The 27,391-nt window shown below is 47.7% G+C and overlaps 1 protein-coding gene across 3 annotated transcripts in view; it reads right to left on the bottom strand.

The window, feature by feature from the left end:
- Positions 1–6,767: 6,767 nt before the first annotated feature.
- Positions 6,768–27,391, bottom strand: part of WDR97 (WD repeat domain 97) — a 684,776-nt gene continuing 664,152 nt past the window's right edge. For 2 of the 3 annotated variants that reach the window (XM_077271608.1, XM_077271609.1), the window contains one exon: positions 6,768–8,069. In XM_077271608.1, coding sequence (XP_077127723.1) covers positions 7,873–8,069 — 197 coding nt within the window. In that variant the 3' untranslated portion in view covers positions 6,768–7,872. The remainder of the gene's footprint in view (positions 8,070–27,391) is intronic. The other variant, XM_077271610.1, reaches the window with a different exon arrangement.

Here is a 27,391-nt window from a genome sequence, read left to right as displayed (position 1 = left end):
AGGTAAAGCTGGACCAGAAGATGGTAAAGGTGCCGTCACCCTGCAGCTGAAGATAAAGGGAATCTGTCAGGCCAGGTTTTTGCTATCTTATTTGAGAATAGCATGATGTAGGGGTAGAGACCTTGCTTCCAGTGATGGGTCCTGGGTTACAAGACTGATTGAATGGATTTACGTGTTATTTCTGCTAATGCAGCTCATGTTTTTTAATTAACTGAGGCATGATGTTTTTTCAGCAGGTTGTATTTTTCGCTGTCTTGGGGGAGGGGCAGGGGTGTCATTTATTTTTTTTACTTCAGGCAGCTCATCTATCAGACTAACTCAGATAACTCACATTTTCCATTACAGTAGCACAGCTCAGGCAGGTCATGTATTTCACTGGTTCAAGCAGGTCTTGTATTTCCCCAGCTCACGAGGGTCGTGTATTTCCCCGGCTCACGAGGGAAAGCTAGGAGGGATAGCTAATACTAGAGAAGAGAGGATTCAAAAAGATCTAAATAAACTGGAGCAGTGGGCAGCAACTAACAGAATGGTTTTTAACAAGGAAAAATGCAAAGTACTACATCTGGGCAATAAAAATGAAAAAGCATATACAGAATGGGAAGTCTTCAAACAGAGGCTGGACAGACGTGTCTGTGATGGTTAATGCAGTGTTCCCCAACTCCAGTCCTCAAGAGCCACCAACAGGTCATGTTTTCAGGATTTCCTCAGTATTTCACAGGTGATGGAATTATTGCCTGTGAAGGTGATGCAATTATCACCTGGGCAATACTAAGGAAATCTTGAAAACATGACCTGTTGGTGGCTCTTGAGGAACGGAGTTGGGGAACACTGGTTTAGTGAATCCTGCTTTGAGCAGGAGGTTGGACCAGATGACCCAGGAGGTCCCTTCTAACTCTACCATTCTGTGATTCTATGTGTCTTTCCCTGCCTCACGTGGGTCCTGGATTTCACCGGCTCACGCAGGTTGTGTATTTCCCCAGCTCACGCGGGTCCTGTATTTCACCGGCTCGTGCAGGTTGTGTATTTCCCTAGCTCACGTGAGTCGTGTATTTCACCGGCTCACGCAGGTTGTATATTTCCCTGGCTCACAAGGGTCATTTATTTCCCCGGCTCATGAGGGCCTTGTATTTCACCGGCTCACGAGGGTCGTGTGTTTTACCGGCTATTGCAGGTTGTGTATTTCCCCGGTTCACGAGGATCGTGTATTTCAGCAGCTCACAAGGGTCGTGTATTTCACCGGCTCACGCAGGTTGTGTATTTCCCTGGCTCACAAGGGTCATTTATTTCCCCGGCTCATGAGGGCCGTGTATTTCACCGGCTCACGCAGGTTGTGTATTTCCCTGGCTCACAAGGGTCATTTATTTCCCCGGCTCATGAGGGCCTTGTATTTCACCGGCTCACGAGGGTCGTGTGTTTTACCGGCTATTGCAGGTTGTGTATTTCCCCGGTTCATGAGGATCGTGTATTTCAGCAGCTCACAAGGGTCGTGTATTTCCCCGGGTCACGAGGGCCGTGTATTTCACCGGCTCACGCAGGTTGTGTATTTCCCTGGCTCACAAGGGTCATTTATTTCCCCGGCTCATGAGGGCCTTGTATTTCACCGGCTCACGAGGGTCGTGTGTTTTACCGGCTATTGCAGGTTGTGTATTTCCCCGGTTCACGAGGATCGTGTATTTCAGCAGCTCACAAGGGTCGTGTATTTCCCCGGGTCACGAGGGTTGTGTATTTCACCAGCTCACACAGGTTGTGCATTTCCCCGGTTCACGAGTGTCGTGTATTTCACTGGGTCAGGTGGGTCGTGTATTTAACTAGGTTAAGACGGTTGTGTATTTCACCGGCTCAGGCGGGTTGTGCATTTCACTAGGTTAGGTGGGTTGTGTATTTCACCGGCTCAGGCGGGTTGTGTATTTTGCTGGTTTGGGGGTCATGTTTCACCACATCTTGTTCTTCAGTACAATAGCTCAGTCAGGATGCGATTTTCATAGTATTTTATTAAGATGAGCATTGACAACTGTTAGATACGTCTTCGAACAGTGCAGATCTTAGAGAACAGAGTGAAGTATGTTGTGCCATTCAATACAGTAACCTATGATTCCTATGACACTTCTTCCCATCATATGTGCTAGACTATGATTAATATGGTTTAATCCGTCCAGTGTAGCATCAGGTCAGGAGCATGTAACCAGTTTAAGAAAGTTTAGAATTTGCACCACATTTCACTGCCGAGGAGCATGGTCTCTGCACCATATTTCACTGCTGAAGAGCATGGACTCTGCACCACATTTCACTACTGAAGAGCATGGACTCTGCACCACATTTCACTGCCGAGGAGCATGGACTCTGCACCACATTTCACTGCCGAGGAGCATGAACTCTGCACCACATTTCACTGCTGACGAGCATGGACTCTGCACCACATTTCACTGCTGACGAGCATGGACTCTGCACTACATTTCACAGCCGAGGAGCATGGACTCTGCACCACATTTCACTACTGAAGAGCATGGACTCTGCACCACATTTCACTACTGAAGAGCATGGACTCTGCACCACATTTCACTGCCGAGGAGCATGGACTCTGCACCACATTTCACTGCCGAGGAGCATGAACTCTGCACCACATTTCACTGCTGACAAGCATGGACTCTGCACCACATTTCACTGCCGAGGAGCATGGACTCTGCACCACATTTCACTGCCGAGGAGCATGGACTCTGCACTACATTTCACAGCCGAGGAGCATGGACTCTGCACCACATTTCACTGCCAAGGAGCATGGACTCTGCACCACATTTTACTGACGAAGAGCATGGACTCTGCACCACATTTCACTGCCGAGAACATGGACCCTGCACCATATTTCACTGCCGACGAGCATGGACCCTGCACCACTTTTCACTGCCGAGGAGCATGGACTCTGCACCACATTTCACTGCCGAGGAGCATGGACCCTGCACCGCATTTCACTGCCGAGGAGCATGAACTCTGCACCACATTTCACTGCTGACGAGCATGGACTCTGCACCACATTTCACTGCCGAGGAGCATGGACTCTGCACCACATTTCACTGCCGAGGAGCATGGACTCTGCACCACATTTCACTGCCTAGGAGCATGGACTCTGCACCACATTTCACTGCCGAGGAGCATGGACTCTGCACCACATTTCACTGCCGAGGAGCATGGACTCTGCACCACATTTCACTGCCGAGGAGCATGAACTCTGCACCATATTTCACTGCCGACGAGCATGGACTCTGCACCACATTTCACTGCCGAGGAGCATGAACTCTGCACCACATTTCACTGCTGACGAGCATGGACTCTGCACCACATTTCACTGCCGAGGAGCATGGACTCTGCACTACATTTCACAGCCGAGGAGCATGGACTCTGCACCACATTTCACTGCCAAGGAGCATGGACTCTGCACCACATTTTACTGACGAAGAGCATGGACTCTGCACCACATTTCACTGCCGAGAACATGGACCCTGCACCATATTTCACTGCCGACGAGCATGGACCCTGCACCACTTTTCACTGCCGAGGAGCATGGACTCTGCACCACATTTCACTGCCGAGGAGCATGGACCCTGCACCGCATTTCACTGCCGAGGAGCATGAACTCTGCACCACATTTCACTGCTGACGAGCATGGACTCTGCACCACATTTCACTGCCGAGGAGCATGGACTCTGCACCACATTTCACTGCCGAGGAGCATGGGCTCTGCACCACATTTCACTGCCAAGGAGCATGGACTCTGCACCACATTTTACTGACGAAGAGCATGGACTCTGCACCACATTTCACTGCCGAGAACATGGACCCTGCACCATATTTCACTGCCGACGAGCATGGACCCTGCACCACATTTCACTGCCGAGGAGCATGGACTCTGCACCACATTTCACTGCCGAGGAGCATGAACTCTGCACCACATTTCACTGCTGACGAGCATGGACTCTGCACCACATTTCACTGCCGAGGAGCATGGACTCTGCACCACATTTCACAGCCGAGGAGCATGGACTCTGCACCACATTTCACTGCCGAGGAGCATGGACTCTGCACCACATTTCACTGCCAAGGAGCATGAACTCTGCACCACATTTCACTGCTGACGAGCATGGACTCTGCACCACATTTCACTGCCGAGGAGCATGGACTCTGCACCACATTTCACAGCCGAGGAGCATGGACTCTGCACCACATTTCACTGCCGAGGAGCATGGGCTCTGCACCACATTTCACTGCCAAGGAGCATGGACTCTGCACCACATTTTACTGACGAAGAGCATGGACTCTGCACCACATTTCACTGCCGAGAACATGGACCCTGCACCATATTTCACTGCCGACGAGCATGGACTCTGCACCACATTTCACTGCCGATGAGCATGGACTCTCCACCACATTTCACTGCCGAAGAGCATGGGCTCTGCACCACATTTTATTCCAGAGAAGCATTGACTCTGCACCACATTTCACTGCCGAAGAGCATGGACTCTGCACCACATTTCACTGCCGAAGAGCATGGACTCTCCACCACATTTCACTGCCGAAGAGCATGGGCTCTGCACCACATTTCACTGCCGAGGAGCATGGACTCTGCACCACATTTCACTGCTGAAGAGCATGGGCTCTGCACCACATTTCACTGCCGAGAACATGGACCCTGCACCACATTTTATTCAAGAGAAGCATGGACTCTGCACCACATTTCACTGCCGAAGAGCATGGACTCTGCACCACATTTCACTGCCGAGAACATGGACCCTGAACCACATTTTATTCCAGAGAAGCATGGACTCTGCACCACATTTTACTGCCGAAGAGCATGGACTCTGCACCACATTTCACTGCTGAAGAGCATATGGACTCTGCACCACATTTCACTGCCGAGAACATGGACCCTGCACCACATTTTATTCCAGAGAAGCATGGACCCTGCACCACATTTTATTCCAGAGAAGCATGGACTCTGCACCACATTTTACTGCCGAAGAGCATATGGACTCTGCACCACATTTCACTGCCGAGAACATGGACCCTGCACCACATTTTATTCCAGAGAAGCATGGACCCTGCACCACATTTTATTCCAGAGAAGCATGGACTCTGCACCACATTTTACTGCCGAAGAGCATGGACTCTGCACCACATTTCACTGCCGAGCAGCATGGACTCTGCACCATATTTCACTGCCAAGAACATGGACCCTGCACCACATTTTATTCCAGAGAAGCATGGACTCTGCACCACATTTCACTGCCAAGGAGCATGGACTCTGCACCACATTTCACTGCTGAAGAGCATGGACTCTGCAGCTCATCTCAATTTGTTTCATGGCTCCTGTGCATCCTCACGGAGTAATCTGATCCTGCAGTGTCTCTCTTTCAATGGCCACCTACATCCAATGGGCAGGTTATACGACGCAGGGGTATAGAAAGAATGACTCCAAAGTATAGAAGCAAACCCTGCACAGTTTAATATTTTAGACACATAGGACTGCACAGGAGGTGTATACTTAAAACAGTAGATTTTTGAATCTAGACTACTGGTGGTGATAGTGTAAGAAGGTTCCGGCTAGAGTAATTCACAGTCCGTACATGGACTACAATGACCAGAGTGACCACGAGTCTCCTGACTCTAACTTGTAGCATCATATGAACAGTGGCTTGTGAAATTATTCATTCACCCCCTTGTCTTTTTACCTATTCTCTACATTACAACCTGTTTGTAAATATTTTTGTAATTCAATTTGTGTGCGATATATCAGCACTAAATAGTCTAAGTTAGTGAAGTGAGAAAAAATATAGGAATGAATTTAAATTTATGGGATCAAATAACAAAAAAATGTCATGTGTATATGTATTCACCCCTTTTGCTATGAAGCCCCTATACATTTTTTGGTGCAAACAATTCCCTTCATAAGTTCCATGCTTAGTGCAGGATGTCCACCTGTGTGGAATCTAAGGGTACCGTCACACAGTGCAATTTTGATCGCTACGACGGCACGATTCGTGACGTTCCAGCGATGCATTTACGATATCGCTGTGTCTGACACACTACTGCGATCCGGATCCCCGCTGAGAATCGTACGTCGTAGCAGATCGTTTGAAACTTTCTTTCGTCGTCTAGTGTCCCACTGTGGCGGCATGATTGCATCGTGTGACACAGGTTGTATACGATGTGCGCACAGTAACCAACGGCTTCTACATCGCAAATACGTCATGAAATTATCGCTCCAGCGCCGTGTATTGCAACGTGTGACCGCAGTATACGACGCTGGAGCGATACTTATACGACGCTGCAACGTCACGAATCGTGCCGTCGTAGCGATGAAAATGGCACTGTGTGACGGTACCCTAAGTGTCACGTCGGTCAGTATATACACCTTACCTTCTCTGAAAGGCCACAGTGGCTGCACCACTAACCAAACAATATTAACAAAAGGCACCACTAACCAAACAACACCATGAACAAGAGGCACCGCTAACCAAACAACACCATGAACAAGAGGCGCCACTAACCAAACAATACCATAAACAAGAGGCACCACTAACCAAACAACACCATGAACAAGAGGCACCACTAACCAAACAACATTAACAAAAGGCACCACTAACCAAACAACACCATGAACAAGAGGCGCCACTAACCAAACAACACCATAAACAAGAGGCACCACTAACCAAACACCATAAACAAGAGGCACCACTAACCAAACAACACCATAAACAAGAGGCACCACTAACCAAACAACACCATGAACAAGAGGCACCACTAACCAAACAACATTAACAAGAGGCACCACTAACCAAACAACATTAACAAAAGGCACCGCTAACCAAACAAAACCATTAACAAAAGGCACCGCTAACCAAACAACATTAACAAAAGGCACCGCTAACCAAACAAAACCATTAACAAAAGGCACCGCTAACCAAACAACATTAACAAAAGGCACCGCTAACCAAACAACACCATTAACAAGAGGCGCCGCTAACCAAACAACATTAACAAAAGGCACCGCTAACCAAACAACACCATAAACGAGGCACCACTAACCAAACAACTCCATGAACAAGAGGCACCACTAACCAAACAACACCATTAACAAGAGGCACCACTAACCAAACAACATTAACAAAAGGCACCGCTAACCAAACAAAACCATTAACAAAAGGCACCGCTAACCAAACAACATTAACAAAAGGCACCGCTAACCAAACAACACCATTAACAAGAGGCACCGCTAACCAAATGACTCCATGAACAAGAGGCACCACTAACCAAACAACACCATAAACAAGAGGCACCGCTAACCAAACAACATTAACAAAAGGCACCGCTAACCAAACAACACCATTAACAAGAGGCACCGCTAGCCAAGCAACACCATGAAGACCAAGGAGATCTTCAAACCACAACATTAACAAGAGGCACCACTGAATTTTTCAATTATTTTGTCCTATTTGTTGTTTGCTTCACAATAAAAATAAAACCAAATGTTCACAGCTGTAGGCATGTTCTTTCCATGAACTGATGCAACCCCTCAAAAAAAATAGTGAAATTCAAGGTTGTGAGGTGGCAAAACACGGAAAATGACAGTTTTCTGGTGGGTCAGGGGCGTGAACACTTTTGCAAGCCACTGTACCTAAAAATGTGGTTCAGTAGACCTTTGGCACCCAGTCTGGGCATTTTGTTTGTATATGGACTATTAAATATGGGTGTCTAAAAATGGCCTTCCTGTGGCTTCTGGGTGGCGCTTCTGTTACTAATAGGTTATAAGTTGTATCCTGTGTTTTGTGATTATGTGACATGTTCTCGAGCCCTCTGCTAGATGATGTGGCTTCACATCCACTAATATCTCTCTATGTATGACTGCTGCACAATGAAATATCTTTGAATATCTTGACTGAGTGAGCCGGTGGAGTATCCCCTTGTGGGAGTGTTGGTGGTGCTGATGAAAGGGTTAAGGGTCACCTTCTTCACCGGCAGATTAATAAATGGGATGATGTCAGAACGTAACAGTGGGCGAACTGCATCAAAGTTTCCACCTGGAAGAGAAAATATGATGACAATGAGAAGCAAATTCCAGCATCATGCATCTTAATCTCAATACATAGCAGAATATGAAGAACACAGTGCTGAGAAGACCTAGGTGCTGCTGAAGTTGTTTGAGGACCAGACAGGATCATGGCAGATCAATAGTTAACACATTTGCTTTGCAGCGCAGGAGTTCTAGGTTCAAATCTCACCAAGGACAAAAAAGGAATTTGTGGTAGGGAGGACACCCACAAGAGTGTTCAAAGACGATCCGGACAGGGGACGCAATGTCACAATGCTGTTGGGACTTTGGGCACTAAACAGGTTCCTAGAACTAGGGGCACCCTTGTCTATCCATGTCCCCCTGACTTCTCCTGAAGGTTCTTGCTCCTTGATATGCTCCTACACCGCCCTTATCTGTCCCCTTCCTCACCCAGGGTAGTGGGAAGCTGAAGTGTGTAGTGTCAGGGATACATTTTGTTAGGACTTTCTTAATCCCACAAATCACCGATATCACAGGCCGGGAAGGTCACGAGTACCACCCGCTGTGATCTTTGGAGCGAACAGCTCTCTGCTGCCACCTATCATCCGGACAATTACACGATTGGCCGGAGATCAACGGAGAAGGCCGAAGGCTATTCCCACCGCTAGGCCGGCTGTCGGAAAACTAACGGTGAGTGCATGGCACGGCCGGACTGGGACTAAAATTCAGCCCTGGCATTTGAAGGTACACAGGCCCACTTGTCACATGGTGACTTTATAATATCTTTGTACACTTGTAGGTTACAAGAAGTGAGGGGAGTGTAACACGACTATAACATATAATCTCAGCTGTATCCAGCATTACAGCTCAGTCCTATTTATGGCTTTTAGTTGCAGTACTAAGAAAAGCCGCTTACTTTACCTACATAACTGGATCTCGTAGATAATGAAGGGATTGTGGAACCTCATTCTGATGCTCCATACACTTTGGCTACAGCCACTTTTGGTTCCGCTGCGCAGCACGAGACCCGGTGACTCTGAAGAACGGTGACATCAGTAACGTCACCGCTCTTCAGATATTCCGGGTCTTGTGCTGAGCTCGGGGACTGTGAAGAGCGGTATTGTTACTACCGTCACTGCTCTTCAGAGTCGCTGGGTCTCGCCAAGTCTGGGCTAGTAGTGGGGGTGTCTGATAGACACCTCTTCTTCATTACTTACAGCAGGGATTGATAGCAGCTGACATTATGCAGCTGACATCAACCCTAAAAATCATTTCACATACCAGAATTAAATGCTTTGACGGCTGGGAAAAGCAGTAGAGTTAGCGCTATTCCCAGGCGCCGGGGGCTAACTACAACTGTCATCATCCTTGCCTGGTCTCCCTGCGAAGCATTTCTGTTGTATTTACATGCGCTGATCTCAGGCCGCTAAACGAGTGTGATCGACAATACTGAAGTCGTTCGCTTGTTTCCCGTCCTCTTTACACCAACTGAGAAAGAATGAAGGGAACAGAACAATCACAACTAGATCAATCTGTCCCCATACAGTATCAGGTTATCAGCAGCACATCTACAGTTTACACCGGCGATGTGCTGCTGAGAACAAGGATTTCTGTTCCCACATAAACAATCCAATCACTCGATGAATAGGCAGCATTTTGCTTGTTTAGTATAATACACCCCATAGTCCTCCATATATTATAATGTGCACTTCAGTCCTTTATATAGTATAATACACTCCTCAGTCCTCCATATAGTATAATACACTCCTCAGTCCTCCATATAGTATAATACACTCCCCATAGTCCTCCATATAGTATAATACACTCCTCATAGTCCTCCATATATTAAAATACACTGCAATTCCTCCATATAGTATAATACACTCCTCAGTCCTCCATATAGTATAATACACTCCTCAGTCCTCCAACTAGTATAATACATTCCTCATATTGCTCCATATAGTATAATGGCCTGCCATTGTCATCCATGTAGTACAATTCACTTCCCATAGTATAATGCACCCCATAGTTCTTCATATACTATAATGTATTCCCCATAGTCCTCGATACAGTATAATGCAGCCCACATATGGTATAATGATGCCACCCCATAGTATAATGCAGTCACCCCACAGAATATATTGTAGCCACCTGAGTATAATGTAACCCCCCAGAGAATATAATGCAGCCCCTCCATAGAATATAATACAGCACCCCATAGAATGTAATACAGCCCCCCATAGAATGTAATACAGCCCACCTCCCCATAGAATATAATACCGCCCCCATAGAATATAATGTAGCCCCCATAGAATGTAATGCAGCATAGCCCTCATAGAATGTAATGCAGCACAGCCCTCATAGAATGTAATGTAGCACAGCCCTCATAGAATGTAATACAGCCAGCCACCCACAGAATGTAATGCAGCACAGCCCCTTATAATGTAATAAATCCCCCCATAGAATGTAATACGGCCCCCCCAATAGCCCCACAATCCAGTTATCACTCATTGATATATTTAAAAAAAAACCACTCACCTCTCCTCATGCCCGCAATGCTCCCGCCTCCAGCCTCAGCAGCTGCAGTCTGCCTGCCTGACACACAGCAGGTGCACGATGATATGACGTCATCGCGCACCCGCAGTGTCAGCACGAGGCAGAGCAGGGAATGATGGGAGAAGGAGCATCAGTGGACGCTCTCTCCTCCATCATTGCTTTCAACTGTACCGGCGTTATAGACGCCGGTATAGTTGAATGCGGCGGCGCTGGCGGGGGGGGGGGGGGTGAATTGGTGCTGGCGAGTGGCCCACGACTGCCACCGGCCCTTCTGGCATTTGCCAGAAATGCCTAATGGCCAGTCCGGCCCTGGTGCATGGTATATACACCTACGGACTCCAACACAGAGAATATGTGTAAACACCCTGGTACAGTCAACGCCAACTCCACGATACCCCTAGCATATAGCTTCGAGGCGTAGTTTACAGAACATAATTAACAGAACTATTCAATTTTATATTTAATCCAAAGGGAGGCAGTGTTTGTGAAGAATATGCAGAAGATTTTACAAGGGGGACCAAACAATACAGCATAAACAGTTACATAAAATAAAAGGGATTAACAGGAGAATTTGCTACACCGATCGCAGAGACGATTCAGTTTAGCTGAAGGAGAGCGCTTTGCTTGGGGCTATCAAACAGGATTCATGCATACACGGGTGTGCAACTCATCACAGGAACCCAGATCATAATTGAGCTTGACCTTTTATCAGACCCGGAGTCCCACACACACACCCTCCTGTGATGACCTCACATGGGCCCGGTTGTGGGCTGCTCTCAGTCCTTCATGATTTTAGGAAATCTCTACTTATGCAATAACTCCTTATAAGACAACCGCAGAAGTTTGAGACTGATGTCATCTTTGGCATCGGGATTTTATCTATGCTTATAGACCAAATATGAGGAAAAGAAAGCGCTAAGACAAAGATTAGATCCAGGCAATATCATTGATGCCACCTGATGAAGACAGAGCAGTGCTGTCGAAACGCGTAGTGGATAATAGTGGATAATAAAGGTTTGTACCTTTTACCTTATATTGCCTGGATCTAATCTTTGTCTTAGAGCTCCTCACAAGACCGCACGGTTTTCTTTTCCCCTTCACTTATCCCTCTCTGAGGGTGCGCGGCAGGAGCTGCTCTGGGCAAGACATTCCTGAAATCCTAACACCGACCATAGCCACAGGACCTGCGGTAGTGCGGTCACATGTCTTCAGGACCTATCATCACGTGACCTTCAGTGTGCAACACAGGAGGACCTGACGCCGGCAGTGTGTCTCACCGCTGTGTCTCAGACTGGACCACGCTTCACTCGGCGCCACAGCCCTCCACTCCCCACTGTCTACTGGGGTTAGGCAGGGATGCATAACTCTAGAAGGTTAGTGGCCTCTTGGCTAAGTTACTAGCACTCTCCAGTATTTTAAATGATCCTACTCATGTGTGCGCCCTTCTCTTGTTTTATTTTGTAGGGACCAAACATGGCCTAGCTGTTGGCAGTTATATGGACCATATGGCTTTTGGGGCCTTTTGGTGGAGTTATAATTATGAGAAAATATATATCTATTTCCTTGGTTAATCCCAGTGCCACCTTCTGCAGCATCATACCCATCTGCTACATCGCGCCTCCTGACGAGCTGGCAGGCGAAACACGTTGAGGCGAAACAACGCGGCATCATGTACACCTGACAGACGGATAAGTGCCTTCTATCTTTCTATATTGAACTGTTCCCTTTGGTATTTTTGACTGTGTTTCATTGATATACTACTATAGGGGTATAATCATTTTCAATATGCATCCTGTAGGGCTGTAACTGAAGACTCACCCGTCATTATGGGTGTTGGGCTGTTTTTTCAGAGACCATATAATTTACTGGCATACTAGGGACCGTTTCACCACCTATTGGTCCCGTCCGTCTGGTGTATTATCGCATATTTTATTTTTATTGCTACTAGTGATTAGCGAGTGTACTCGTTGCTTGTGTTTTCCAGAGCACGCTCGGGTGATCTCCGAGTATTTGTAAGTGTTTGGAGATTTAGTTTTTGTCACCTCAGCTGAATGATTTACGGCTGCTAGCCAGCCTGAGTACATGTGGGGGTCGCCTGGTTAGGGAATTCCCACATGTGTTCAGCCTGTCTAGCAAGCATAAATCATTCAGCTGAGGTGACAAAAACTAAATCTCCAAACACTTACAAATACTCGGAGATCACCCGAGCAACGAGTATACTCGCTCATCACTAATTGCTACCCATTTGTTTATTCTGCTGTTCCTTAATGGTTGGTGAGATATCCTGATGCATGTGGGATTTATTATCATTAATATTCAAATATTTTCTGCCACCTACTGACCAAACATTACAGTACAGGGTCCTGACATTATCAGATTATAGGGCCTGTATAGGGATAGTAGGGGCAGTTGCCGAGAAGTGGGGGTGCCACTGATGCTTAGGATACGGTGCCAAGCTCCGCTGTTAGGCAGGATTACTGTCATGATCCAGGTTGGGGTTTGTAGTGAAATATGTATAAAAATATATGTGTGCAGTGAACTATGTATAGGTTTATTGTGTGACTAGTAATAATTGAACATCTGTCCTGAAGGCTGCAGGTCTCACCCAGGTATTAATAAGTATTTTCCCGAGACAGCAAACTTCTGTCTCCAATCTCACCAGGGGATCTTGCTGGGAACCAAGAAGAAAGGGAACATTTGACACCTCCTAGCTCTTTGAAGAGAGATGTCAATTACAGCCTGACACTATCTATCTGTAGGAAGCTTTACATAAAGAATCTCATAGAAAATAATATATTAATTGGGGGAGCGGCCATGGTCCAATCAAAAACACGCAATTAGAATATCAACTTGAGGGGCTAGTCTAGAAATCTGACCTCCAGGGTGACTCTATAAATTTGGCTTGTATACATTCAATCTGTTCACATGAGAGGGCAGCCTGGGAAGCTGATGTGATCCAGTCTATATTCATCCTACCCTCAGGGAGCAGAAGCAAACTACAAGTTAGCTATTTCTGTAAGTATTCTCCTGTTTATTTTATACTGTTTTGCATAGTTGTATGTCTTATTACCATATTTTTATACCTTTTTCTTTACTGTAAGCACAGAACCTTTTTGTATTAAAGCATAAAACAGTTGAACCTTGTATGTTCTAAAGAATCCATAGCCTAAGGTGTGTGAGCCTTATGAGTGGTAGACAGTATTAGTAGAATTTCTGGTACTCATCGCCCGTGATACAGAGAGTGGTGGCAGCGTGTATGAGCGGGTGTGTGGCTTGGGTCGGCGTGTGATTTATGCTCCAATTACAGCATAGGACAGAGGTTGAATGCTGGACTGAGAGTGGGGAGATAGATTAACCCTTGCAGGCACAACCCCAAGTCACAACCCCAAGCCTGGTTATAGTGGGGTTAACCTTTCCTGCCTTTCTTTGGTTCGTGGGTGACTATTTATTGGTGCCACTCCTGGTTGCATTTGTCAGTGATAGTTCCAGTCCATGGCTTGAGCAGCTGACCCGTATACCATAGTGATCCTTCTGTCTCTGATTACCCGTATTTGTGCCTGACCCGTTCCCTGTCCCTGACTTAGTGTGTGTTTGGTGGTTTGCTACAGTGTATGACTCGGCTTGTATTTTGAATCCTGCCTCCTGCTTTCCATCTCTGTTACTACATTTCCCGTCTGGCTTTAACTCTCTGGCTCGTACCCCGACTACGTCTTTTGACTCACGTTTTGGATCCCGCGCTCCGGTCTGGTTCCGATTTCTAGCTGGGCTCCGACCTCGTGCATTGCTGTGACCTCTGGTTCTTCGTCTTCCTGTTTGTTGCTGACCGGCCTGTCTGACTACTCTGACACCTCTTGGTGGCGCTCCTTGCTTCGCACTGTGGTGCTATACGGTGAGTGCTACCTTTTTCCCTTTACCTGTGCCCCCTAATGGAGTTGCGTGCAACTGCCTTGCAGTTGCATTAAAATTACATCTTAGGGTGCGTATAGTACTATACTAGCCAGGAACTGCATTAGAGGTATATCCATCTCTTTACATGCTTATTATTAATACTGCTAAAAAAAATTTACTTGCCAGGGGTTAATTATTTGATCAATATATCCGTACCTGGTACAGACACAGTAGCTATACACGTGGCCTAGGCTATTATATTCGCACCTCCCTCCCTTATTATGCCCTAAATAAGGTTATATAGGGTTCAAGGGAGAGCCGCCGAGGAGCAGGGGCGCCACTATTGTATCCCCTAGGGTGCCAACCTCCGCTGGCAGGTAGACGTAAGTACAGGGCTTAGTGTAGGGTGTCGGTAGCAACATCTTATTTTGTCTATCACTTTTTTCAATATTATTTTTGTGTGTATGTTGACTGTTTTTATGGAGGATCTTTGTGTCCTTTTAATGCATATCTACTAAAATTATTTTTAGGTTTTTTTTCTATAATAATGGATTAATCCCAGTGCTGACAAGGTACGTCTCATTAGTATCGGATGTATAGAAATTCCAATATTCTATGTTTTCTTATGGAGACATACTGTCTGAGCTGACTTATTGTAACTGCAGTGACCATAGCTATTTGTAAAGGGTATGAGATCTTCCTTTCATCCTCTCAAAACCTAATCTTTTTGTGCACTGTCATTTTACATAAAGGCAGCTTGGAATGCTAGCTCCTGTTTCGTCAGGGCAAATGGGAGAGGAAAGAAAAAGGGATGGAAAACATTAAAATCCATAATGCAACTCCCGTGAGCGTGCATTCACTACCCCCCCACCGTCTCACAAAATTTCCAGTAGGAAAAAGAGCTTACATTTTACACCTCCTTGATGTAGAACTGTGCAATGGACATAGGGAAGTGGGTAAATTACAGATAGCTAGAGGGTGAGGAAACCAATTAAGATCAGAAGAGTTAACCATTCTAGTTACCCTTTGAAGCCAAGTCTTCCGGTTATGAACGAACAATTAAGGCAAGGATACCTTTTTTGAGATTGGACATGAAGTCTGGCATTTCTTTGATTAGAGAAGGGGCAGTGGGCTCTCTACAGGATGAAGCTGCTACGATGAAAGAACTTTCTCAGGCTTTGTGTCTCTGGTAGAAAGTTATGAATATTGGGATTTGTATATAATATGTATATATCCGATATTAAAGGGACATACTGTCAAGATCCATTTTTGGATTTGTGACAGCTCTGGTTCCACTCAGTTTAAAAACTTTTTTCCTTTTGGACTATCGGGGGTTAATGTCAGTTTTTCCCTGCTGGCTATCTGATGTTACTGCAGTGCTGCTGGGTCAGATGATGCAGGTAGTGACCACTCCCACCATCCTTTAAAAGGTCACCTGATGCATCAGCTGACTGTTGTGATACAGTTCAGTTTCTTTCTGGAGACCCGCCTAGCAGGAGCAGCTAAATGGTGCCAGCCACGTCTAGTGATTGGAGTCCAGTTGCTGTTGTTTTCTGCGGTGTGCAGCTTAGCACTGGTGTTCATAAGCTAAGTGTGGTGTTTTCTTTACCTTGTCCCTTTGGTGTTTGTCACTTCCCCCTGTGTGTATTATCTGCAGAGGTGAGGCTAGTGCTCCTTGTCGGCCAGTGCACTAGCCAGGGCAGTAATAGGTGACTACTAGGGACGAGGTATCCTGATGCAGCGGTGGGAAGGACCCGCATAGGGCATTTGGTGAGTGCAGGGACAAGCTCAGGTTTGAGCTCAGGTGGTGATAATCCCCCATTCCCTATGGGTAGGGCCTTCCCCTCACCTTTTCCATCCCGTTGTTTGTGAGTTGTGCCATCCATTGACCGACCACCCGTTGGGTCGATTCACACCGTGACATTATCACTAACCGTCACAATTTTGCCTAACCCTATCCCATTGCCCAACTGATCCAGACCCTCACTGATGAGCTTAAGGAGTTGCGGGGTCAAGTGGCGCAGCAGCTTCAGTAGTTGATGGGGATCTGGGCCTCGGCTCAGTTGCAGGCTCAACCGGAACCCAAAATATCTCTCCCTGCCCGTTTCTCTGGAGGGAGAGATAAGTTTATAGTATTTAAAGAAGCCTGCAAGCTGTATTTCAGGCTTCGCCCTCGTTCTTCAGGGAGTGAGGAACAGCGTGTGGGGATTATAGTCTCCCTTCTCAAGGGTGATCCCCAATCCTGGGTCTTCTCTCTGCCGACCGGTTGACCATCTCTGCAGTGAGTGGATGAGTTTTTTGTGGCATTGGCGCTGGTCTATGGGGATCCTGATGGCATCTTCCTGGCTGAGTGTCGACTCTGCAAAATAAAGCAAGGGGGCCGGCCGGCTGAGGAGTATTGCTCAGAGTTCAGGAGGTGGGCCACTGACATGCAGTGGAATGACCCTGTCCTTAGAAGCCATTTTTGTCAGGGTCTGTCACTTATCTACAAGTACGCTGCTCCTAGGTCGTTGGAAGCCGCAATGTTCCTTGCTATCTGGGTGGATATACATCCAGAGACATACACCAAATCTGTCCCCTGTTGTCCTTTCTAGGGAGGAGGACACTGGTGCAGATGGATGAACCTATACAGGTGGGAGGAGTGTCATCTCAAACGGGGTTGCCTGTGGTTAGCCGTGGTATGGGGGGCATGTTTCTACTGTGGGCAGACTGGTCATTTTATCAATGTCTGACCAGCTCATGCCAAAGTACCATCACCATCTCAAAAGCCGCGTCCCCCTGGTCGCATGGAGGGAGGCGACCTGAGTGTGTATATTTCCTCTATCTTCTCATTTCAGTGTACCATACCTGTTGAAGTGATGGTTGTCGGGGTAACTGAGACAGTACCGGTGCTTGTGGACAGTGGAGCGTGAGTCAATTTGGTGGATGCCCGCTTTGTTCTAACCCATGGTGTGAGGAGTAGGACGCTAGTGAGACCCCTAAGCGTTCAGGTCATTGACTCTGTCCCACTCAGCTAGGGGAGGGTGACCCAAGTAGTAGATGATATACATCAACTCATCATGAAGAGTCCTTGTCGTGCTATGTCTTGAAGGGTATGCCAACTCCCATTGTTTTAGGTCTCCCTTGGTTGAAAAAACACAACCCCTTCATAGTTTGGTGGTCCAGGGAAGTAGTCAGCTTGGACCAGTCATGTAAGGACTGCTGCCCGGGTGCTATGATCTCTGCCGTCTTTCTGCAACCTTCCCTCATTCTCCAGTGGGGGCAGCAGAGGTACTGCCAGGGAGTAGGGGCAAGACTCAACCCTTACCACCAGTAAACCCTGTGTGTCGGAGTCCTCTTAGGAGGAGGGATCAGGGGAGGGTGGTGGTTCCCTCTGTGCATAGTGGGGGTATGAGTGTGGTGACACAGGGGGACGCTTCTGTTGTCGGTTCCTCGATAAGTTCACCATCTTGTGGCAAACGTATGCGTGGAAATAAACTTTCAGGTCCAGACCTGTGTGTGAACGAGTATGTTTGGGTGTCCACCAAAAACACCGGGTGGAAGTGTGCTAGGGTGATCAGGCCAAATCAGGTGTCATCCATTCTCAGCCCGGGGACTTTTCAGTTAGAGTTACCCCCAGTAATGCACATACACAACTCATTCCACAGGTCGGGGCTCTGGAGATTTGTGGCGTCTCCGGAGCCTACGTTATCATCACCTCCATAGGGCTGCGTTCGCCTTAAACCTGAGAGTCAGGTGATTTCAGAGGTGAACTCTGGTAGATCAAGGCATCCTCACCATGTGTCGTTTTCTGGTGAGGTCCGGTGTTGAGGGTCCAGAAGCCCCTCATTGAAGGGGGGGTACTGTCAGGATCCATTTTTGGATTAATGGCAGCTCTGGTTGCACTCAGTTTAAAACTTTTTTCCTTTTGGACTATCGGGGGTTAATGTCAGTTTTTCCCGCTGGCTATCTGATGTTACTGCAGTGCTGCTGGGTCAGCTGATGCAGGTGGTGACCACTCCCACCATCCTTTAAAAAGTCACCTGATGCATCAGCTGACTGCTGGCGATACAGTTTCTTTCTGGAGACCAGCCTAGCAGGAGCAGCTCTCTGGTGTCAGCCACGTCTGGTGTTTGGAATTCAGTTGCTGTTGTTATCTGTGGTGTGGAGCTTAGAAGCGGTGTACATAAGCGAAGGGTGGTGTTTTTGATACCTTATCCCTTTGGTGTTTGTCAATTCCGCCTGTGTGTATTATCTGCAGAGGTGAGGCTAGTGCTACTTGTCAGCCAGTGCACTATCCAGGGCAGTAAAAGGTGACTACTAGGGATGAGGTAATCTGACGGCGGCGGGGAGAAGGACCCACCTAGGGCGTTAGGTGAGTGCAGGGACAGGCTCAGGTTTGAGCTCAGGTGGTGACCATCCCCCATTCCCTACGGGTAGGGCCTTCCTCTCACCTTTTCCATCCCGTTGTTTGTGAGTTGTGCCGTCCGTTGACCGAGCACCCGTTGGGTCGGGTCACACCATGACACATACATTTTCAACTTCAGGACTAATCGGGGAAGAATATGCATATTTTTTTCATAACTGTGACCCCTGCCTACAAGACCTAAAGCAATAGTGACCAGATCGCTGGCAACAGACATGCCATGTGTCCTATATATGAAAAGATAACCATACATATCAAACGACATGTAGGTCGCGTAAGGATCAAGAAATGTCTGTATACAGCCAAATAAACATCAACTCTTTAGTCATAATAGTTTAACACCATACATTTCAAGTTAAAAAGCTGCCTCAAACCAAACAGAAGGAAATCGGTTATCGTAAATATCATTTATGTCATGCACATTGTGACTTTTATATCTTTGCTCAACAGTGTGAGGTAACCACAGGGTAAATCTCTAGGGCTGCTTTCACACTATCGTCGGCCCGACGTACCGACGCATACTGTGCAAAAAATACCCGACGTGGGCAGCGGAAGCAGTCTTACGACGCTTCCGCTGCCCATTGTGAGGTCCGGGGATGAGGGGGCGGAGTTTCGGCCGCGTATGCGCGCTTGAAAATGGCAGTTTCGACGCACAAAAAAAGTTACATGTAACTTTTGTTGTGGCGGCGGTGCGCCAAAACATGACGCAACCGTCGCACGAAGGTTGCGATGTGTGGCACTGCGTCGCAATGCGTCGCTAATAAAAGTGTATGGAAAAAAAACACATCATGCGGGCAACTTTGCAAGATGTGTTTTTTATCCACAACGACGCATTGCGACGTGCAGTGCCCGACGCTAGTGTGAAAGTAGCCTAGGCCAGACATGTACATAAGGAAATAGACTCCGGTTAGATTGCACCCAATCAGTACATACTGGAGTCTGCTTCACAGAGGGAGGTGAAGTGTCAGACTCCAGTGCTGATACTTAGATTTATTATCGCTGCTTTCCTTCGGTTTAAATTGAGTCACCTAGACGATAGGGGGCAGCAGAGGGCTGTTTGTGGCAAAAACATAACAGCCTGGTTGGTTCAGTTAGGACCCCCTGACTGCGCTCCTTGACAATGGATGGCAGCGCTGGGATTCTGTTACATCTCCCAAGTGTCATTCTTTGACAACTGGGAAATCTATGTTTGTCAGTGTATTTATTTTACTCAATAGCACCATCAGCCTTGTAAACAGACATTCTCAGCACTGTCCCCATTGGGGCTCACAATCTAGATCCCCTATCAGTATGTCTATGGAATGTGGAAGCAAACCGGAGTACCTGGAGGAAACCCACGCAAACACGGGGAGAGCATGGAAACTCCCCGCAGATGTTGTCCCAGGCGGGATTTGAACTCAGGACTCCAGTGCTAACCACTGAGCCTTCAGTTGTAAACCCTTAACAGATTCCTGCATCATCATACCACCAGATAGTAACAAGGATTATCACAAGAACACATTCACAACTCCATAGTCCAGTGATGACGAGCTTTACATCTCCCCAACAGACGCCTGGCATTGTGCATGCTGATATTATTAGTACAGCCCCATAGTCCAGTGATGACGAGCTTTACATCTCCCCAGCAGACGCCTGGCATTGTGCATGCTGATATTATCAGTACAGCCCCATAGTCCAGTGATGATAAGCTTTACATCTCCCCGGCAGACGCCTGGCATTGTGCATGCTGATATTATTAGTACAGCCCCATAGTCCAGTGATGACGAGCTTTACACCTCTCCAGCAGACGCCTGGCATTGTGCATGCTGATATTATCAGTACAGCCCCATAGTACAGTGATGACGAGCTTTACATCTCCCAAGCAGACGCCTGGCATTGTGCATGCTGATATTATCACTACAGCCCCATAGTCCAGTGATGACGTGCTTTACACCTCTCCAGCAGACGCCTGGCTTTGTGCATGCTGATATTATCAGTACAGCTCCCCATAGTCCAGTGATGACGAGCTTTACATCTCCGCAGCAGACGCCTGGCATTGTGCATGCTGATATTATCAGTACAGCTCCATAGTCCAGTGATGACGAGCTTTACATCTCCCCAGCAGACGCCTGGCATTGTGCATGCTGATATTATCAGTACAGCCCCATAGTACAGTGATGACGAGCTTTACATCTCCCCAGCAGACGCCTGGCATTGTGCATGCTGATATTATTAGTACAGCCCCATAGTCCAGTGATGACGAGCTTTACACCTCTCCAGCAGACGCCTGGCATTGTGCATGCTGATATTATCAGTACAGCTCCCCATAGTCCAGTGATGACGAGCTTTACACCTCTCCAGCAGACGCCTGGCATTGTGCATGCTGATATTATCAGTACAGCTCCCCATAGTCCAGTGATGACGAGCTTTACACCTCTCCAGCAGACGCCTGGCATTGTGCATGCTGATATTATTAGTACAGCCCCATAGTCCAGTGATGACGAGCTTTACATCTCTCCAGCAGACGCCTGGCATTGTGCATGCTGATATTATTAGTACAGCCCCATAGTCCAGTGATGACGAGCTTTACACCTCTCCAGCAGACGCCTGGCATTGTGCATGCTGATATTATTAGTACAGCCCCATAGTCCAGTGATGACGAGCTTTACACCTCTCCAGCAGACGCCTGGCATTGTGCATGCTGATATTATCAGTACAGCTCCCCATAGTCCAGTGATGACGAGCTTTACACCTCTCCAGCAGACGCCTGGCATTGTGCATGCTGATATTATTAGTACAGCCCCATAGTCCAGTGATGACGAGCTTTACACCTCTCCAGCAGACGCCTGGCATTGTGCATGCTGATATTATTAGTACAGCCCCATAGTCCAGTGATGACGAGCTTTACACCTCTCCAGCAGACGCCTGGCATTGTGCATGCTGATATTATCAGTACAGCTCCCCATAGTCCAGTGATGACGAGCTTTACACCTCTCCAGCAGACGCCTGGCATTGTGCATGCTGATATTATTAGTACAGCCCCATAGTCCAGTGATGACGAGCTTTACATCTCTCCAGCAGACGCCTGGCATTGTGCATGCTGATATTATTAGTACAGCCCCATAGTCCAGTGATGACGAGCTTTACATCTCTCCAGCAGACGCCTGGCATTGTGCATGCTGATATTATCAGTACAGCTCCATAGTCCAGTGATGACGAGCTTTACATCTCCGCAGCAGACGCCTGGCATTGTGCATGCTGATATTATTAGTACAGCCCCATAGTCCAGTGATGACGAGCTTTACACCTCTCCGGCAGACGCCTGGCATTGTGCATGCTGATATTATCAGTACAGCTCCCCACAGTGCAGTGATGACGAGCTTTACATCTCTCCAGCAGACGCCTGGCATTGTGCATGCTGATATTATTAGTACAGCCCCATAGTCCAGTGATGACGAGCTTTACACCTCTCCAGCAGACGCCTGGCATTGTGCATGCTGATATTATCAGTACAGCCCCATAGGCCAGTGATGACGAGCTTTACATCTCTCCAGCAGACGCCTGACATTGTGCATGCTGATATTATCAGTACAGCCCCATAGTACAGTGATGACGAGCTTTACACCTCTCCAGCAGACGCCTGACATTGTGCATGCTGATATTATTAGTACAGCGCCATAGTCCAGTGATGACGAGCTTTACATCTCTCCAGCAGACGCCTGGCAATGTGCATGCTGATATTATCAGTACAGCTCCCCATAGTCCAGTGATGATGAGCTTTACATCTCCCCGGCAGACGCCTGGCATTGTGCATGCTGATATTATTAGAACAGCTCCCCATAGTCCAGTGATGACGAGCTTTACACCTCTCCAGCAGACGCCTGGCATTGTGCATGCTGATATTATCAGTACAGCTCCCCATAGTCCAGTGATGATGAGCTTTACATCTCCCCGGCAGACGCCTGACATTGTGCATGCTGATATTATCAGTACAGCCCCATAGTCCAGTGATGACGAGCTTTACATCTCTCCAGCAGACGCCTGACATTGTGCATGCTGATATTATTAGTAAAGCGCCATAGTCCAGTGATGACGAGCTTTACACCTCTCCAGCAGACGCCTGGCAATGTGCATGCTGATATTATCAGTACAGCTCCCCATAGTCCAGTGATGATGAGCTTTACATCTCCCCGGCAGACGCCTGGCATTGTGCATGCTGATATTATTAGAACAGCTCCCCATAGTCCAGTGATGACGAGCTTTACACCTCTCCAGCAGACGCCTGGCATTGTGTATGCTGATATTAGTACAGCTCCCCATAGTCCAGTGATGACGAGCTTTACATCTCTCTAGCAGACGCCTGGCATTGTGCATGCTGATATTATCAGTACAGCTCCCCATAGTCCAGTGATGATGAGCTTTACATCTCCCCGGCAGACACCTGGCATTGTCCATGCTGATATTATTAGTACAGCCCCATAGTCCAGTGATGACGAGCTTTACATCTCCCCAGCAGACGCCTGACATTGTGCATGCTGATATTATTAGTACAGCCCCATAGTCCAGTGATGACAAGCTTTACACCTCTCCAGCAGACGCCTGACATTGTGCATGCTGATATTATTAGTACAGCTCCCCCATAGTCCAGTGATGACGAGCTTTAAAGCTCTCTAACAGACGCCTGGCATTGTGCATGCTGATATTAGTACAGCTCCCCATAGTCCAGTGATGACGAGCTTTACACCTCTCCAGCAGACGCCTGGCATTGTGCATGCTGATATTATTAGTACAGCCCCATAGTCCAGTGATGACGAGCTTTACATCTCTCCAGCAGACGCCTGGCATTGTGCATGCTGATATTATTAGTACAGCCCCATATTCCAGTGATGACGAGCTTTACATCTCTCCAGCAGACGCCTGGCATTGTGCATGCTGATATTATCAGTACAGCTCCATAGTCCAGTGATGACGAGCTTTACATCTCCGCAGCAGACGCCTGGCATTGTGCATGCTGATATTATTAGTACAGCCCCATAGTCCAGTGATGACGAGCTTTACACCTCTCCGGCAGACGCCTGGCATTGTGCATGCTGATATTATCAGTACAGCTCCCCACAGTGCAGTGATGACGAGCTTTACATCTCTCCAGCAGACGCCTGGCATTGTGCATGCTGATATTATTAGTACAGCCCCATAGTCCAGTGATGACGAGCTTTACACCTCTCCAGCAGACGCCTGGCATTGTGCATGCTGATATTATCAGTACAGCCCCATAGGCCAGTGATGACGAGCTTTACATCTCTCCAGCAGACGCCTGACATTGTGCATGCTGATATTATCAGTACAGCCCCATAGTACAGTGATGACGAGCTTTACACCTCTCCAGCAGACGCCTGACATTGTGCATGCTGATATTATTAGTACAGCGCCATAGTCCAGTTATGACGAGCTTTACATCTCTCCAGCAGACGCCTGGCAATGTGCATGCTGATATTATCAGTACAGCTCCCCATAGTCCAGTGATGATGAGCTTTACATCTCCCCGGCAGACGCCTGGCATTGTGCATGCTGATATTATTAGAACAGCTCCCCATAGTCCAGTGATGACGAGCTTTACACCTCTCCAGCAGACGCCTGGCATTGTGCATGCTGATATTATCAGTACAGCTCCCCATAGTCCAGTGATGACGAGCTTTACATCTCTCTAGCAGACGCCTGGCTTTGTGCATGCTGATATTATCAGTACAGCTCCCCATAGTCCAGTGATGATGAGCTTTACATCTCCCCGGCAGACACCTGGCATTGTGCATGCTGATATTATCAGTACAGCTCCATAGTCCAGTGATGACGAGCTTTACATCTCCCCGGCAGACGCCTGGCATTGTGCATGCTGATATTATCAGTACAGCTCCCCACAGTCCAGTGATGACGAGCTTTACACCTCTCCAGCAGACGCCTGGCATTGTGCATGCTGATATTATCAGTACAGCCCCATAGTCCAGTGATGATGAGCTTTACATCTCCCCGGCAGACGCCTGGCATTGTGCATGCTGATATTATCAGTACAGCTCCATAGTCCAGTGATGACGAGCTTTACATCTCCCCAGCAGACGCCTGGCATTGTGCATGCTGATATTATCAGTACAGCTCCCCATAGTCCAGTGATGACGAGCTTTACATCTCCCCAGCAGATGCCTGGCATTGTGCATGCTGATATTATTAGTACAGCTCCCCCATAGTCCAGTGATGACGAGCTTTACATCTCCCCAGCAGACGCCTGGCATTGTGCATGCTGATATTATCAGTACAGCCCCATAGTCCAGTGATGACGAGCTTTACACCTCCCCAGCAGACGCCTGGCACTGTGCATGCTGATATTATCAGTACAGCTCCATAGTCCAGTGATGACGAGCTTTACATCTCTCCAGCAGACGCCTGGCATTGTGCATGCTGATATTATTAGTACAGCTCCCCCATAGTCCAGTGATGATGAGCTTTACATCTCCCCAGCAGACGCCTGGCATTGTGCATGCTGATATTATCAGTACAGCCCCATAGTACAGTGATGACGAGCTTTACATCTCCCCAGCAGACGCCTGGCATTGTGCATGCTGATATTATTAGTACAGCTCCCCCATAGTCCAGTGATGACGAGCTTTACATCTCCCCAGCAGACGCCTGGCATTGTGCATGCTGATATTATTAGTACAGCTCCCCCATAGTCCAGTGATGACGAGCTTTACATCTCCCCAGCAGACGCCTGGCATTGTGCATGCTGATATTATCAGTACAGCCCCATAGTACAGTGATGACGAGCTTTACATCTCCCCAGCAGACGCCTGGCATTGTGCATGCTGATATTATCAGTACAGCTCCCCCATAGTCCAGTGATGATGAGCTTTACATCTCCCCGGCAGACGCCTGACATTGTGCATGCTGATATTATCAGTACAGCCCCATAGTCCAGTGATGACGAGCTTTACATCTCTCCAGCAGACGCCTGACATTGTGCATGCTGATATTATTAGTAAAGCGCCATAGTCCAGTGATGACGAGCTTTACACCTCTCCAGCAGACGCCTGGCAATGTGCATGCTGATATTATCAGTACAGCTCCCCATAGTCCAGTGATGATGAGCTTTACATCTCCCCGGCAGACGCCTGGCATTGTGCATGCTGATATTATTAGAACAGCTCCCCATAGTCCAGTGATGACGAGCTTTACACCTCTCCAGCAGACGCCTGGCATTGTGTATGCTGATATTAGTACAGCTCCCCATAGTCCAGTGATGACGAGCTTTACATCTCTCTAGCAGACGCCTGGCATTGTGCATGCTGATATTATCAGTACAGCTCCCCATAGTCCAGTGATGATGAGCTTTACATCTCCCCGGCAGACACCTGGCATTGTCCATGCTGATATTATTAGTACAGCCCCATAGTCCAGTGATGACGAGCTTTACATCTCCCCAGCAGACGCCTGACATTGTGCATGCTGATATTATTAGTACAGCCCCATAGTCCAGTGATGACAAGCTTTACACCTCTCCAGCAGACGCCTGACATTGTGCATGCTGATATTATTAGTACAGCTCCCCCATAGTCCAGTGATGACGAGCTTTAAAGCTCTCTAACAGACGCCTGGCATTGTGCATGCTGATATTATCAGTACAGCTCCCCATAGTCCAGTTATGATGAGCTTTACATCTCCCCGGCAGACGCCTGGCATTGTGCATGCTGATATTATCAGTACAGCTCCCCATAGTCCAGTGATGATGAGCTTTATATCTCCCCGGCAGACGCCTGGCATTGTGCATGCTGATATTATTAGTACAGCCCCATAGTCCAGAGATGACGAGCTTTACACCTCTCCAGCAGACGCCTGGCATTGTGCATGCTGATATTATTAGTACAGCCCCATAGTCCAGTGATGACGAGCTTTACACCTCTCCAGCAGACACCTGGCATTGTGCATGCTGATATTATTAGTGCAGCCCCATAGTCCAGTGATGACGAGCTTTACATCTCCCCAGCAGACGCCTGGCATTGTGCATGCTGATATTATCAGTACAGCTCCCCATAGTCCAGTGATGATGAGCTTTATATCTCCCCGGCAGACGCCTGGCATTGTGCATGCTGATATTATTAGTACAGCCCCATAGTCCAGAGATGACGAGCTTTACACCTCTCCAGCAGACGCCTGGCATTGTGCATGCTGATATTATTAGTACAGCCCCATAGTCCAGTGATGACGAGCTTTACACCTCTCCAGCAGACACCTGGCATTGTGCATGCTGATATTATTAGTGCAGCCCCATAGTCCAGTGATGACGAGCTTTACATCTCCCCAGCAGACGCCTGGCATTGTGCATGCTGATATTATTAGTACAGCTCCCCATAGTCCAGTGATGATGAGCTTTACACCTCTCCAGCAGACGCCTGGCATTGTGCATGCTGATATTATTAGTACAGCTCCCCATAGTCCAGTGATGACGTGCTTTACACCTCTCCAGCAGACGCCTG

This window comes from Ranitomeya variabilis, chromosome 6, assembly GCF_051348905.1.
Source record: "Ranitomeya variabilis isolate aRanVar5 chromosome 6, aRanVar5.hap1, whole genome shotgun sequence".
NCBI lineage: Eukaryota > Metazoa > Chordata > Amphibia > Anura > Dendrobatidae > Ranitomeya > Ranitomeya variabilis.
Note: the sequence above shows the minus strand (reverse complement) of the source record. Positions and strands in the feature narration are given on the sequence as shown.